The 16,663-nt window shown below is 44.7% G+C and overlaps 1 protein-coding gene and 1 non-coding gene across 12 annotated transcripts in view; one reads left to right on the top strand and one right to left on the bottom strand.

The window, feature by feature from the left end:
* Nucleotides 1-16,663, top strand: part of IFT122 (intraflagellar transport 122) — a 74,730-nt gene that overhangs the window by 38,474 nt on the left and 19,593 nt on the right. For 7 of the 11 annotated variants that reach the window (XM_069484403.1, XM_069484402.1, XM_069484399.1 and 4 more), the window contains 3 exons: nt 6,763-6,903; nt 10,429-10,482; nt 13,437-13,598. In XM_069484403.1, the coding sequence (XP_069340504.1) occupies nt 6,763-6,903; nt 10,429-10,482; nt 13,437-13,598 (357 nt within the window). The remainder of the gene's footprint in view (nt 1-6,762; nt 6,904-10,428; nt 10,483-13,436; nt 13,599-16,663) is intronic. The other 4 variants (XM_069484404.1, XM_069484401.1, XM_069484400.1 and 1 more) reach the window with 1 other exon arrangement.
* On the bottom strand, nt 2,539-2,729 carry LOC138393322 (U2 spliceosomal RNA). Its single transcript, XR_011235147.1, has one exon. It is a non-coding gene; the product is annotated as a U2 spliceosomal RNA (small nuclear RNA).

Raw genomic sequence — 16,663 nt, 5'->3', positions numbered from 1 at the left:
GAATACTATTCCATGGTGTATATACACCACATTTGCTTTACCTGTTTATCTGTTGTTGGACACCTAGGTTGATCCCATATCTTGGCTGTTGTGGATAGTGCTACAGTAAACATGGGGGTATAGATGTCTCTTCAATATAATGATTTCCTTTCCTTTGGATAAATTCCCAGTAGGGGGATTGCTGGATCATATGGTAGTTCTGTTTGTAGTTTTTGAGGAACCTCTACACTGTTCTCCACAGGAAATATACTAGTTTATGCTCCCACCAACAGTGTATAAGAGTTCCCTTTTCTCTATATCCTTGCCAGCATCTGTTATTTTTTGTCTTTTTGATAATAACCATCCTAACTGGAGTGAAAGGATACCTCATTGTGCTTTTGATTTGTATTTCCCTGATGATTGGTGATGTTGAGCATTTTTTCATATATTTTTTGGCCATTTGTATGTGTTCTTTTGAGAAATGTGTGTTCAGATCATTTGCCCCTTAATCAGGTTGTTGTTGCTGTTCTTGTGTTTTTTTGTTTTGTTTTGTTTTGATTTTGCTGTTGAGATGTTTCAGTTCCTTGTATATTCTGGGTATTAATTCCCTGTTGGATGAGTAGTTTGCACATATTTTATTCCATTCTTTAGGTTGTCTTTTCACTCTGTTGATTATTTCCTTTGCTGTGCAGAAACTTTTTAGTTTGATATAATCTCATTTGTTTATTTTTGCTATTGCTGCATGTGCTTTTGAGGTATTTTTTTTCCGCTTTTAAAAATTTTAATAGAATTAGGGGATACAAATTGAATTCTGGTACATGTATGTATTTTTTTTTTTTTTTTTTGAGACAGAGTCTCACTCTGTTGCCCGGTCTAGAGTGCCGTGGCGTCAGCCTAGCTCACAGCAACCTTGAACTCCTGGGCTCAAGCAATCCAACTGCCTCAGCCTCCCAAGTAGCTGGGACTACAGGCACGTGCCACCATGCCTGGCTAATTTTTATATATATATTTTTAGTTGTCCAGCTAATTTCTTTGTATTTTTTTAGTGGAGACAGGGTCTTGCTCTTGCTCAGGCTGATCTCGAACCCCTGAGCTCAAACAATCTACCCGCCTCGGCCTCCCAGAGTGCTAGGATTACAGGTGTGAGCCACCGCGCCCGGCCAGTATTGTCATTTTAACAATATTAATTCTTCCGATCCATGAGCATGAGATGTCTTTCCATGTGTTTGTATTCTCTTCAGTTTCTCTCATCAATGTTTTGTAGTTTTCTTTGTAGAGGTCTTTCACCTCCTTGATTAAATTTATTCCTGGTTTATTTATTTTTTTTTTTTTTTTGAGACAGAGTTTCACTCTGTTGCCCAGGCTAGAGTGAGTGCCGTGGCATCAGCCTAGCTCACAGCAACCTCAAACTCCTGAGCTCGAGCGATCCTCCTGTCTCAGCCTCCCGAGTAGCTGGGACTACAGGCATGCACCACCATGTCCGGCTAATTTTTTCTATATATATTTTTAGCTGTCCATATAGTTTCTTTCTATTTTTAGTAGAGATGGGGTCTCGCTCTTGCTCAGGCTGGTCTCGAACTCCTGAGCTCAAACGATCCGCCCACCTCGGCCTCCCAGAGTGCTAGGATTACAGGCGTGAGCCACCGCGCCCAGCCTTATTTTATTTTTTTTAGAACAAAAAAAATGGTTTTAATTCCAGCTTTCTATAAAGTGAAGCAACTTGAATATAATAAAAAGGAATGCCACTTATTTTTCTAATATATTTGCTACATATGCATAGAGAATTATTACAATAATGGCACACATTTGTCTTGTGTTTTATGATTGTGAATACATTTTCACATTCATTTAATTTTAACCTCACAGCTACACTCTCAGGAAGACAGTACATATATGAACCCCATTTTATAGATAGATACTCGAGAGTCAAAGAGATTGAGTTCCAAAGGTTACTCAGTGATCCTGGTTTATTTTTTTTTTTGGTAGCTATTACAGATAGGATCACCTTCTTGATTTCTTTTTCAGCTAGTTGTCCATGTATAGAAATGCTACTGATTTTTGTACATTAATTTTGTATCCTGCAACTTTACTGAATTAGTTTGTCAGTTCTAAAAGTTTTTTGCTAGAATCTTTAGGTTTTTCTGTATATAAGATCATGTTATCTGCAAATAGGAACAATTTGACTTCTTCCTTTAAAATTTGGAAACCCTTTATTTCTTTCTTTTGCCTGATTTCTCTGGCTAGGACTTCCAGTACTATGTTGAATAGGAGTAATGAGAGTGGACATCTTTGTCTTGTTCCAGTTCTTAAAGGAAAAGCTTTCAGCTTTTTCCTATTCAGTAAGATGTTAGCTGTGCATTTATCATATATGGCCTTTATTATGTTGAGATACTTTCCTTCTATACCTAATTTATTAAGAGTTTTTATTCATGAAGGGATGTTAAATTTTATCAAAAGCTTTTTCTGCATCTGTTGAGATGATGATACCTTTTTTTTTTTAATATTAAAATCCATGGCCTGGAGAAGTCTGCTTTTTGAGCACCCAGTTTTGGTGCCCTGAGGGGATGTACCGTTCCTGGAAGTACTACAATACCAGGTCAATGTGTGGAGTGGACAGAGCAAGCTCCTATTCCATCTCCCTGCTCCAAAAATCCATTTAATGTATTATCCTTGGGTAGAGGATGTATCTGATATTAAACTGATAAGAACAGATACTACACTTGATCTTAGCCAAAAGGCCAAGAAGCGATGATCATATGGTTTTTGTCTCTCATTCTATTGATGTGATATATGATGTTTATAGATTTGCATATGTTGAACCATCCTTGCATTCCTGGGGTAAATACCACTTGCTCACGATGTATTATCTTTTTGATGTGTTGTTGGATTTGGTTTGCTAGTATTTTGTTGAAGATTTTTGCATCTATCTTCATCAGGTATATTGGCCTATAGTTTTCTTTTTTGTTGTGTCCTTGTCTGGTTTTGGTTGTTAGGGTTATGCTTGCCTCACAGAATGAGTTAGGAAGAATTTCCTCTGCTTCAATTTTTTGGAATAGTTTTGAGAAGAATTGGTATTAATTCTTCTTTAAAGGTTCGTTAGAGTTCAGCTGTGAAGCCATTGGACTTTTCTTTGTTGGAAGACTTCTTATTACTGATTCAATCTTGTTACTTGTTATTCGTTTGTTTAGGTTTTCTATTTCTTCTTGGTTCAATCTTGGTAAGTTGTATGTGTCCAGGAGAGGCTTTTAATCATCTTTCTTTATTGTTATCTTCTAATTTAACCTAACATTTAGATATAGCAGACCCATGACTTTTTATGAATTGTTGGCTCTAAACTACTAATCTGGCTTTTTTCACTCAGCAGTCTACTGGAAACATGGTTCCAGGTCAATGAATATTCTTCTTCAGCATTTATAAAATATTAAGATGAATGTAGACTCACATATAGTTGTAAGAAATAATACAGAGATCCCTTACATACTTAGCCCAGTTTCCCCCAATGATAATAGTTTGCCATACTCTAGTACAGTTTTATCACTTGTGTAGGTTTGTGTAATGTACCACCGCAGTCAAGACACTAAACACTTGCAACACCACCAGGTCCCTGGTATTGTGCTGCCTTTTATAACCACACCCCACTCCCTATTGCCCCTGCCCCCACCAGGATTATATTTCATTCCTACATTTTATCCTATCATATGGTTGTTCTACAACTTACTCAACTAGCACCTACTGTCAGACATTTTTGTTATTTATGGCTTTTTTGCTATTATAAATAGTAGGCATCTTTCATCTATCCCAACTTAGCTCCTTGGTATAAATTCCTAGAAGTGAAATTGCTGGGTCAAAGCCTATGTACATTTGAAAGATTTTAAACCTATTTCCAGGTTTTCCTTCCACTAGGCTCTCTCAGTCTACACTCCCTCCACGCAACTCGCCTTCAGACTAGAGTCCACTTCTTCTTGTAAGTCAACGAAACACTTGTTACTCATTACTGCAGGAATTATGGGAGAAGTGCCCACCATCAGTACCTGACACAGAGCAGATATTCAAGAAATGTTAGTGGAATTCAGATCTGAGGAAAAAGAAAAAGGGAGAAAGCAAGAGAAAGAAGGGAGTGAGGTGGGTAGCAGTGGCAGCAGGAGGAGAGGCACAGACAGCCCCTTGTGGACTGTGTGTCCTTGCCGTCCTTGTCTGCCTCCATCCCAAACCCACACACCACATCCACCAGAAACCCACTTTTCTTCATTCGTGCCAAACAGGCTATGCTTATTGAAAGGTTTTCTCCCAAGATTGCCATCCTGACCTCAAAAATCAGTGCAGTTTGCTGCTCCCTGACTTTGGTCGGCCAAGAGGAGCCAGAGGGGCCAAAGTCTCCCTTGACTGCACCAAGGCTGTCCTGCTGACACAGCGAGTCAGAACTGCCAAGGGTTAGGAAAGGCAGTCTCCAGACAAAGGCTGTTGATCTGTCGCCTTGCCTCCAGCCATCCTGCGGTTTTGGCCCAGAGAGGAGGGGGAAGGCATCAGATCCACTCTTGGGAATTTTGGTTTCCTTTCGAAATTTACATCATCTTGTGCAAGAACTGGTTTGTCAGGGCTGCCAAGTAGGGCAGCAAGCCCTAGTAGGGCTTCTCAGGGTGGTGGTGACTTCATATTTGGAATGCAACAACGAGATAAAGTATAGCTCAAAGAGTATTTGTTCAGTTAGTATATTTTTAAAACTCCCACTCAGTTTTGCCTCCCAGGCAAGTCCAAATGTTAACCCTCTGTCATATGCTCAATTTGGATGTGCCTGTCTGAGTGCCTCTCCCACTCTCATGGGGCATTCAGCACAGAGAGAAGTTGTGCAGTTTAGGGGAAGAAGCACCGGCTTGGTGTCCTCATTCTGCCACCTACACCAGTGGTAACTTAAGCAGCTCCTTTCACTATTTAGGGCCTCATTTTCTTTTCTGTGAAATGGATACCCATCTTTCAGGTTTTGTCTGGCCCAATTCCTATTTCTTATTATTACTGACAGGCAAAAACCACAAAACAGAACTAAGTTGGAACAGGACGTACTTACTAAAGGAGTTTAGAAAGGAAAGCTCGTTGTATGTGGGGGCTCTGAGAAAGCTTCCAGGAGGTGGTGAAACTTGATCTGGAGTCTGAGAGACAGAGAGAGGCAGGGAAGGTGTTTCAGACGGAGGGGAAGGTGGGTGGGAACAAGTCTGGAGAGCCCAGGAGAAGATGAGGAGCTGGTGCTGAGAAAACACAGTGGAGGGAATGATCGTGCTTGCTGTTGGCCCGTCGCTTTGTCGTTTTCAGCGTTCCTCTCGTCTGCCCATAGTAGCCTGAGCTGGGCAGGGCCTCTAAACAGAAGTTAATGGATTGACCCCAAAGTCACTCAGCTAGGATGTGGCTGAGCCAGGCCTGGGTTCTAGCTCAACTGCTCCCCAGTTCATGCCCTGCTGCCCCCGTAAGGGGCGGGAAGGAGGGAGGGATGGCCCGAGAGGAAAGAAAAGCACTCTGGGGCAGCCATATCGTGCTGTCAGGGAAGACCAGCTGTTAAAAAAATTTTCCTTCAACTCTGAAGCTAAAAAATGGGACTAGAAATTTCAAAGGTAAAGGACCCAAATGCCAAAAACAGCACTTCCCGTTCACATTTGGGAACCATTAGCACAGAAGTACTGGCTGATTGAGCTCTACTGCCCAGGAATCCAGGACAGATGCGGGTCCCTGAAGCACACTGACTAGCCTAAAATCAGGGCAAGGACTTTCATTGCTAAAGCGGTCCCGGCTCAACTCAGACTTGTTCCCACACACACGTGTGCACACATACACACACATATGAATGCACATGAGGCAGGAAGGGGCACAGAACCTGGAGTCAAGTTGCCTCTGGCTCCAGCCTCACGTTTCCTATTTGCCAGGTATGCGTCCTTGTCGGTGGTCCTCCATGAGTCTGCATCTCCTGGGCTATAATCAGGGAGTAATAATGCCTACTATACAGGGCTGTTGGGACAAATACAAAATCGCTTTATAAACCTAAAAAAGGGAAATTATTAGAAACCATTCACAGATACTCACAGCAAGGCAACCCTATCTTGTAGGAGGGAGTTAGTCTCCAGCACCAAGGAGCTAGGAGACTTGTCTCTAGAGCCTTCCTGGGTAACCTGGAACAAATCTCTTACCTTTCTTGGACTCAGTCCCTCTAAAAAGAGGCCACCCCAGACCCTTTCCTCCCAGTAACTCATTCATTCCTTCAGCAAACATAGACCAAGGGCCTGCTGAGGGAGGTAAGTATAACCCCACCACTGCCCACAGGTTGAAGATGGTCTTATCGGGGAGACAGCGTGAAATTACAGCACCATCCGGGATCTGGACGAAGGGCAGAGGAAGCTCAGACTCCTTCCATTGGCGTGGGAGCTTGAGGGGTCAGGGGAGGCTTTCCAGAAGAGATGACATTTTAGCAGGGCCTTCAAAGCCAAATAGGTATTTTCCAGAGAGTAGGGAGGGGCAGAGGCATTTCAGGGGAGGGTGACATCCTGTGGTAGAAAGAGGCCTGGAGGTGGGAAAGAGGGGAAGATGGGCAGGAAGTTTGTTCTGGGGAGCCCTGTGGCTCAGCTGTGAGGGGCGGCAGAATGGAAGGCACCGCGAGGTGGGCTGGAAGAGGCTGCGAGGGTGCTATTCTGCAGGCACGTGCAATGACATCATCGCACACATCTGGAGGCAGGCTCTGTATGACTGCCCCTTTCCATTGCTCTGAAAACAGTCTTCTTTTTTCCTTTTGATGAAATCCTGCAGTCTGCTCCGATGTACCAGTACCTGGATAGGAAAATGTACAAAGAAGCCTACCAGATTGCTTGCTTAGGCGTGACAGACGCTGATTGGCGTGAGCTGGCCATGGAAGCTCTAGAGGGATTAGAGTTTGAAACAGCAAAGAAGGTAAGCGTCTAGTCCACATGAGTTGGAATTTGGTCCTTGGAGGGTCCCTGGAGGAGGCAGAAGGGAATGCAGGTGACATGGAGAGGCAGAAGCAGACCGTAACGGGCTCTGGAGTTACACTGACCTGGGTGTAGATCTCAGCTTAGCCACGTCCTCGCTATGAGCCTGGGCAGGTAAGAACCTTTCCAAGATTGCTTCTCTATAGCGTTGGGGCGACAGTAGGCCCCATACTCACAAAGTTGGGAGGGTCTAATGGGATAATGACTGTAAAGCCTGCATAGGAATAATGTCTGATAGATTCTGGCTGTCACTCTTATTACTATTACTTATGTAAAGCACCTAGCTAAAAGCCTGGCACATAATATGCAGTCAGTAAATGGTAGCTTTTATTGGTGTAATCATTAGGCCATTTATTAGGCAATACTGTTTTTCTTAGCACTCTGCTAAGAGTGATGGAAGAGATGGTCAAGCTCTCTGATTCTCACAGCAATGTGGGTCCCTTCCCACATACCTTCATGGCACAATTCAAGGACTTGACTCGTTGTGTCATTCCCTGGTTTGCTCTGTTAAAGCTAGAGAAATGGCTGAAACCATTTGACCCCTTTCCTCACATTGGAAGAAGCCCAGGTGTATTTCTGAGTTGCATTTCCATCTAGAACCTGACTGAGGTGAATGAAGGAATGGCTTCCAGCCCCCTCTCCCCTCCTTTGCCTCCTTGCCTTCCCAGTCAATTAATGAGATTCTCATTTTGTCCATACTACTGGGCTGAACTGAAGGAGTTGCAAAGAAGTATGTGATGCCCGCCTCTTGCTAAGTCAAGGCTTGTAGGCGTGAAAAGAGGGTAGATTGGACCACACTAGGATTCAGAAGCCTGGTTGAGAACCAGCTGTGCTATGTAAGGGGCTCTGCGACCTCAGGCAAGCCACTTCTCTCTGAGCCCCAGTCCTCCCATTTCTAAAATGGGGATGGTGAAAACACCCCCACAGGGTCAGTAAGCTTATCTGAGACATAAAGGGGAATTTAAAACTTGGAGTGGCTATGCAATTGCTAGCCATTATTAAAACAAGGAACATTTTTGTTATATGATAATTATCTGTATTATATTTTTAGATCTACTAAGTGTAGGAAAGTGGCAATAGAGGAGGGCTTTCAGAATTCAGGAGAGAAGAAGCATCTCCCTGGAGGGAGCTTCTCTCTCCTGCCCCACCCAGGAATGCCAGCAGGGATGAAGAATAACAAAGGATTTCCAGAGTATGTTTTGTCTGTTTTTAGCGTGGAGTGAAATTAAAAGTCTTCCCTCTAGTCTAGATTGTCACCTCCTTACACCCAGGAACTAAACACGTACCTGGTCTTAGTGTCACCCTACATTGCCTAGCACAGTGCCTTAGACAGGTTCAGTGCTCAGCAAACGTTTGAATGGGCAAAAACTAAACTGGAATTACTCTCCATTTATTCACCCTCCTGTCCTGGATCCCCAAAACACTCCCTGAAAATAGAAATGATTGTATTAAAGCCACAAGATTTTTTTATATGTTTATTTTAATTAAAAAATAATTGTATACTGTATGTATTTGCACATGTACTACACGATGTTTTGAAAAAGCCACAGGATTTTGACCATAGACTAGAACTTGGCTATTTTTCGCAAATCCCAAATCCCTTTCTTTCTCAGCCGTGCCACTCTGGCGCACGTGCTTGTAAAGGGTGGTTCCTAGCAATAGACCAGCGTCCCCACTAGATGGCAGAGGAGAGCTGCTTAGCCCACAGACCACTGTCCTGAGCAGAGCTGCAGATGCTTCCCTGTTCCCGTATTTCCCTCTGCTGAGGTTATTCACAGGCCCTGTGACTCCGACCACTCTGACCAGGCACCCTGACTCTGCAGAATGTGTCAGGCGGAAGGAACTCAGAAACAGATTTTTCGTTGGGTAAATCCTAGAATCCAGCACAGCAGAACTAGAAAGACCCTTGGAGAGCATGTCACTAGCTTGCCCCTTTCCACAAAGAAGATGGCTGAATCCTGGAAGCAGGGAAGAAGTGGGTTCAGGGCTCCCTCGATGGAAAGCCTCAGAGCCAGGACTGAGGCCTAGAACGCTCCTTCTTTCCCTCACTGCCACTTTGCTGGGCATTTCAGATTTCCCTCTCGTAGTGCTTTAAGGAAACCCAGATTTAGAAGATAACGTATCAGACCTTCAGCATGGAACACAGGTGCTCTTAGTCCTTTGTGCCTTTGCTCATGTGATGCCTACCTTGCCCTTTTCTACAAATTCCTTTCCAAAAAAACCCATTTGCCAGGTTCCTACTCTGTGATACCTTATTTAACCCTGCCTTCTGTCACTGCCTGTGCTCAGATGGCTAATCTATGTTCTCAAGGATATCTGGTTCGTACTTGTATAGTTCTTAGCTCAGGGAGATTTAATGATATGTTTAATCTGCCTGCTTCCCTTTTTAGAATGTGAGCCTCTGAATTGGGGAGGGGGACAGGGGCCAAGTCTTATTCATCTCTGGGTCCCCAGCCTTTGAGAGGATGTTTGGCCTTGAGGGATGAAAAGATGAAGTCACATTGTGGTCATCTGTGAGGCAGCCAGAGGCCGGATGACTTGCTCATTTCCCCAAGTCTTTTTAGGAGAGACCATGTCATGCAGCTAACTAGAGGCTGCAAGTGGCCAAAGTTTCTCTGTATTTTAAATTTTAAGGGCTCATGGAGCTGATGCCTCCTCTAGGCGTGTGTCAGCCCATTTCCAATGGGACAATGTAGAGAAGCACTGGCTAAGTAGAAATGTTGACAGCAAAATGAAGATCAGCCTGATGTGGTAGGTTGCATTCTTCTAAACCCCTGCAGAATCTGAAAGCAGCAAATGAAGTTTAGCTAACATCAGTCTTCCTGTTCCTCAGAAACTTCTAGCAGTTCATGAGTTAAAGTCCCTGGCTTTACTGTGAGTCCAAGAGTTTGCCTTCCAGGGACTTGGAGTGATTCATCCCCTACCTCCCCCCTCCTTTCAGAAACCATTTTTATTCCTTCTCAGCTTTCCCCTCCTCCTTTCGCTCTGTGCTGAGACCATGGGCTCTGGGTGCCCGGTGTTTATGGCACCTTTGGGTAACATAGCTGTCTCTTGCTTTCCATCTCAGTCACCAAGATGTGCATGCAGTTTCTTATCAGCCGGTACATCTTACCCACTCCTGCTCTGATGTCGCTGCCCCAGAGTGTCAGACCAGCTCAATTTTCTTTGGATAGTCTTCCAAGGAGGCACCATTACACATTGCAGTGTCATAGTTTTGTTTTACCTAATCCCAAAATGATTGATGCAACCAGGGCTTCTTTGCTGTTCTTTTTATGGTCTAATCCTATGGATAAAGCCATGCCTCACTGGGTGGTATAACCCTCCCAAACACAAGATGATTAATGCTTGCTTTTTAGTCTCTCCTTACCAGCTCACTTTCTAGAGCTTGACTTCCTACCCCCAGCCAATCACCCACTTTTGAAGCCACGAAGGCAGCTGATTTTATTCTTTATTTCTTCCCCTGTAGGCCTTCACCAGAGTACAAGACCTCCGATATTTAGAGCTCATCACCAGCATTGAGGTAAAAGATGAAGTATTCTTCCCTTCTCCAGAAAGCACCGACTTGGTATCAGTCATTTACAGGGAGCCCTTCTAGCAGGCAAGAACCCTGCGGACATGTGAATAAGCCCACTGGTGTCTGGGCACCTGGGCCACAGCCTTGCTCTGAGGGGCAGAGTGGCCACGTAGGGGAAGAAGTGCCCTAGAGCAGGGAGTGCAGTCTGTTGCTTGGTAGGTGGGTGAAGCAGATGGGTTCCTAATCTCTCTGAGCTTTGGTTTCTTGTCTGTGAAATGGGATCAGACCTACCTCGTGGGATTGCTGTGAGGATTAAGTAGGTTCTCAGTGACTGGCGCATCTTTGTGGTGGCGGTTAGCTGCTTACCATGCTCTCAGACCCCAGTAATCCGGCAGTGTAGGAGGTGTTTCCCACATGCACATGACCCATGTGCCACCCCCAGAAATGGCCCTGGGGAGAGAGGTCTGCAGACTGCACAGAGTGCCCTGGAGCTCCGGAGCAGCCCCCTTGTCAGCCATATCCAGATAGGCCTGGGCGGGCCGGAGGAGCTGGTTCTGGGTGCACCACGTGCTGGGTGCTGGTAGACACTGTTCTTAATTTCTGTGTATCTCAGTGCTGTCTGACTCCTCTGTAAAAAGGCATACATATTTTTTCTCCTGAACAGATTTATTGTGAGGCTATGGGAATGTGAGATACATTTTAATTCCCAGATGGGAACAGTGAGGAAAGCAGCAAATGTCTTGTCCCTCTAATTCAGTTCAACATAATAAACACCTTTTGTGGGCCAACCCATGTGCTGAGCCCAGTGGGCAGAGAGCTGAGTAGAAGAGAGGTCTGCAAGAGCTCACAGCCTGCTAAGCCTAACAATAGCTGCCATGTGTGGAGTCTGCTCTGTGCCTCATGCAAGATCAGTGGTACTCTGTTCCAAAGCCTCATAAGAACTTAATGAGTCAGGCATTGGTATCCCTATTTGGTGGAGGAGGAAACTAAGGCCCAGAGAGGCTGTGTGACATGCCCAAGGGGCCACAGCCAAAAGCTCGACTGTGATTCAGACCCAGTCTGTCTGTTTCCTAAGCTCATGCTCTCTAGGCCGTGCACCTGCTCCCCACCCACTACCTTCCCAAGCATGGCCTAAGGAGCGTCTGTATCTTCTGTTACTTACCTGCGTGGCAAAGGGCTTGTTTGAAGCCATCTATCTGTAATGTCCAGTGCTGCTTACTATTAGGGCTGGCATTTATAAATCAACTGTCCTGGATCTAGGGGTCTTAATCTGAAGCCACGGAACGTAATTTTTCTGTATAAAAAAGTAACTGGTGTCTCTGAAGACCAAGACTTGCCATTTCTTGTGTCTTACTAAGTTCACAGTGTCTGCCTCTTCTATATAAGCTGGGAAATCGTTTAAAACAGTAAACTTGTAAGATTGTCTTTTGAAAAAAGTAAGGTGTCTTTGACCACTCTGAGGCCTTAGTTGCATGCTGCTAGGTGTTGAGCATTATTCCAGAGAACTGAGGTTCCTCAGTAGTTCCTTTTGGATAGGTGAGATGTTTCTGTACTGGTAACAAGAGGAAAATATTGATATGTACCTACTGGACACACACAGGTCATTTTTATTGACATGGTGATATTATGTGGTCCAGAATAGATATGGCCTAAATTTCATGCCCTAGGAAAACCTATTTTTTTTTTTTATCTCACTGCAAGATTTTAATTTATTTCCAGCTATTAGGAGTTAATTTGTCTGATTGCCTGAACTATGTATAGGTTTTTAAAAAAATTATTTCTGTCAGTGGGGAGGCATGTTGCCTCCAGCTGTTAAAACTTTCACCAGCTTGTCTAGGAGTTTGAGTCAATGTCTCATCTTCCACTGTGGTACACTTGCTGGAAAACAAGCAAAAGGAAACTGCTGGGGATGAGGGATTGGTGCTATTGAGTGTTTACAAATACTTGAGCTGCAGACTAATGACTGTTCCCTAACACAGGAGGAAGGAGCATGCATGGTACTTCTCTTTATTCTCCGCACTGTTAAGCCTCTACGTGTGTGTGTGTGTGTGTGTGTATGCACACAGCTGTGTTGTTTGGGACCATCGCTTGCTTCAGAAGGTAGTATTATGTGATACAAAGAGCATCTGCAGTCAGACAGACTGAGTCAAAATGCCAGCTCCATCTGACCTTAACCTGTCCCTCTCCTTGAATCTCAGCTTCCTTTGCTGTAACACTTGGGTGGTAATACCAATGCTGAGGGTCATTGAAAGGAACAGAGTCCATACTTTTGTACAAAGTATATACCTAGCACCTAGTAGATGTTCAGTGTGTGGTATTTCTTACCTTCTCTTTAGAAATAGGAACGAGCCAGGCACACGGTGCAGGCTACTCAGGAGGCTGAGGCGGGATGATTGCTTGAGCCCAGGAGTTTGATACCAGCCTGGGCAACATAGCAAAACCCTGTCTTTAAAAAAAAAAAAAAGGAAGGAAGAAAGAAATAGGAACATGGAAAGACTTGGTATCCTATTTAATTGGCTCCCATCTTGGGCAGAAGCCCTAAAATTTCTCTTTGTCTGTCATCATCATGGTCACAACTCTGCCAAACCAAGCCTGCAGATTTGGGAGGTCTTGGGACGACCTTAGGGGTCACCAACGAGTTGGCAGCACACACAATCCAAACTATCCAGTTTTAGCCTTAGAAGAATATACAGGAAAGCAGCCCTGAGGAATTTCCATTAAACAAACAAAGGTTTGCATCTTTTTTTGATCTTCATTTGTCTGGAAAAAAAAAATCTGCTTTTGTTGTCAAGCATTCCCACCAGAAACCTAGGTGAGAGACATAACAGCTCAGGAGCCAAGCGTAGGTTCCAATAGGAAGGCCCATGGGCTTAACTTGAAATAGCAACATCGAAACTTTGTAAAGGCTGCTTCCTGCCCATGGCTGCAGAGGCCATTTCCTGTGCTTCTAATTTTTCCAGGAGAGGAAGAAGCGGGGAGAAACCAACAATGACCTGTTTCTGGCAGATGTGTTTTCCTACCAGGGGAAGTTCCATGAGGCCGCCAAACTGTACAAGAGGAGTGGGCACGAGAACCTCGCACTCGACATGTACACTGACCTCTGCATGTTTGAGTATGCCAAGGTAAACCCCACATCCCAGGCCCAGGCTGCCATTTGGAGTCAGTGTCCAAGTTGTTTGCCCCAAGAGGTGGTGCAGATGAAAAATAGCAATGGCTTTGGAAAGGGTGTGAGCAAATTGGTAAACAGAGGAACCATCTATTGCCACTGGTTGAATCTGACCCAAAAATGACCTTTAAGGCTGATACCAAAGGGACACAGTATGACAGTTCATACCTTTGTTAGTAACAGAGCTACGTGGGCTGTGAGTCCTTACCAGTGTATCCCTTCATTCAGTGTTGAGGGCTCACGGCTTCAGGGCTGTTTCCCACAAATTCTCTCAAACCTTGTCAAGAGCCACCAAGAATCGATATGCTACCAACCACACGATGGGTTCACTCCAGCCAGGTGTTAGCGCAGTGTGCCTCATACCACCCCTGCAGGTGCAGGGTCGCTCCCATGTGGTCTCGGTGGGTGGTGGTAGAGATTCCCTCTTGCATTTGGAGGGTCCCCATTAAGGTTAGTCCCCCAGGTATCTGGGCCTTTAAAGGTACATGTGGAAGAAGAGCTTCCTGGACCAGGTTCCTGATGGCTTGTGTGAGAATGAGTTACACTGAGTAGCCCAGACAGTGAAGACATTTGCAATTCAGCCTAATGCAAGGTTAAAAGAGCCTTGGGTGCATCGAGCAAGGAGGTTCTTTCCACAGAGGTGCCTTTGTTAACCTGCCTTTCCCGGTAGTGTCAGAAGAGGCTCTCAGAATGTTATTAAGTGAGTCATCAGCCACAACCAATTAGTGGCTATTAATGGTAATTATCTAGCTCTCAAGTTCAAGATGGAAAATCTTCCCCATTTTTTCCTGCTCTTCTGTTCTCAAAGATGGTTGTGATCTTCTACCATCTGTTAGATCCCAGGGCTGCAGGTTGTGTGTGGCTCCCTGTGATGGGGCCCGGAAATTATTGTTCATCAGTACCTGCACAAGCCCCTGGGCCCCAGCCTGTCTTTCTACCTTGCTCCTCCTTCACGCCATACCTCAGATCTAGGGTACCTCAGGTTCCTTCTACACTTTCCTCTTTGTCTTTCTTACCCTCCACCATGCTCCCACCACAAACACGTACAAGATTTCTTAATACATTGATAGTGAGAACACCTAAATCAGTACATCTCTCTTTCTGGGGATAAAATTTTAACTGGAGACAAAACCTTTAACTGAAGGATCAAATTCCTAGGTAGAATTTAGGCATCAGGAACAGCTGGATCTGGTTGTCCTTTGCGACCAACGGCACTTCCTAGAACCCCTGAAGCCTCCCCAAGTAGGCATGGTGGTGCGCTAGAAAATGCCTTGCCTTGGCATGCAGAGAGCTGGTGTGAATCTCGGTCCCTCCTGTGGGACAGGTGACCTGGGGAAAGGCTTTTCACTTTGCTAAGCCTCCGTTTCCTCCTCAGAGGGTGACATAGCGACAGTTCAGTTTAGTTCTGAGAATTGCACAGAATAATTTATGGGAAAACCCTTTACAAATGCCAAGTTATAGAAAGATTAGGAAAATGAGAGGGGCCAAGCATGACCACGGAGTGGATGTTCTTCAGACTTCTCCCTGGCTGGCCCCACTCCTGCCTCTGCTCTGAGGCCCCTCCTGACACTTCAGGTGGGCTTCATGCACCCACAGTCTCCCACCCAGAAAAGCAGCCCATTTACACACTCCATCTGGTCTGTCTCTCTATGAAGGTAAATACTCTGGGACTTGTTTTTGGTTTTAGTTTTTGATCGTAATTCCAAGTAGGTTGGTTCTGTTTCAATCCCTCTTCCCATCCCCCGCCCGGTAGTCTGAGGTTGAGAAAATGTGTACATACACATTATGTTGGGGGGTGGGGGAGATCCAGTGCTTATTAACGTGGCATGTTTTTGTTTACTTGAAAATTGCTTCCCAAGATTCAATCTGGTTTTCAGAAAAATTTTAAATTACATTCCCACGTACAAATAAATTGTATGCTTTCCGGATAAGTGACATGTTTATATGGTGATAAAGGGAATTATAATGCTCTTAACTCTTATGTAGTATGTCCTTATCAAAATCACCAAGCATGAGAACACTGTTTAGTCTCATTCATCACTCAGCACAGCCTCTTTCTGTCCACTTCAGGACAAAGTCTTTGCCATATCCCCCAGATAACGTGTAAATTAGCTTCATGGAACCAAAAAGCCTTTGAAAACCCAGTTTGTTGAGTCTTGAAGGAACCATTTAGACTCAGTTTCAATTAAGTGAGAGCTCCCTGAGCTGGACTGCGGGGCTGAAGGAAGCTCCTTCAAGCCTGTGACCCACGTGCCTGAATGGTCTCCCTGGGGTGAGGACCCAAATTTATGGCTCCTCCTTAGCCTCTGATCCTTCTTACTACAGTCGTCCCTAGTCCACTGAGCACTCGCTGAAGTCCTTTTGAAGGCTATTTCTGTTATCTTATGATGCTTGTTTCCCCCAGCTGCAACCTCATTTAACCAACCAGGTAGGCAGTTTCCAGCTTTGTGTTGGCATAAAGAGTGCCTGTAGTAGCTGCCAAGGGTAAAGGGTGTGTCTGTAAAGGCCCGAACTAGGCATAGTCAGTGGCTACATTCTAAGCCCCTTCCCCTTTGCGAACTCCAGAGGGAACCAAAGGCTGGCTGAGGCATGCGTGTGTTTTACTGGGACCCTAGCTTCAGGGTAAACAATGTCCCTTCTTCCCCTTCTTAAAATGCTTGGCTGTCTTAGCCCGACCTAATATATGATTTTAGAAGCTCCACAATTACCCTGAAAGCAAGTGGAAAAAAAAGTGAGCTAATTGTTCAAGTGGGTTTTTAGCATATGTTGACTGTACTTTCCTGACAAATGAGTATTAATCGTGGGGAAAGGAGTGCTTTTTTTATACTTTGTGAGGTTGACACAGAGCACTCTCTGCAGGATACATTATTCCTAAGACAAACCGCTTCTTACTCGTAATGCAGATCTGGGCTGGAAGCACTCTCAATTTCCCTTTCTGAAATCCCCACCTTTTAAAATGTCAGCACCAGTGCTGCCTCAACTATGGCAAACTCCCACATGTAGATTTGGGACAACTTTATC

Source organism: Eulemur rufifrons, chromosome 10, assembly GCF_041146395.1.
Source record: "Eulemur rufifrons isolate Redbay chromosome 10, OSU_ERuf_1, whole genome shotgun sequence".
NCBI lineage: Eukaryota > Metazoa > Chordata > Mammalia > Primates > Lemuridae > Eulemur > Eulemur rufifrons.
The sequence above is the reverse complement of the archived record's forward strand: the minus strand, read 5'-3'. Positions and strand labels throughout refer to the sequence as shown.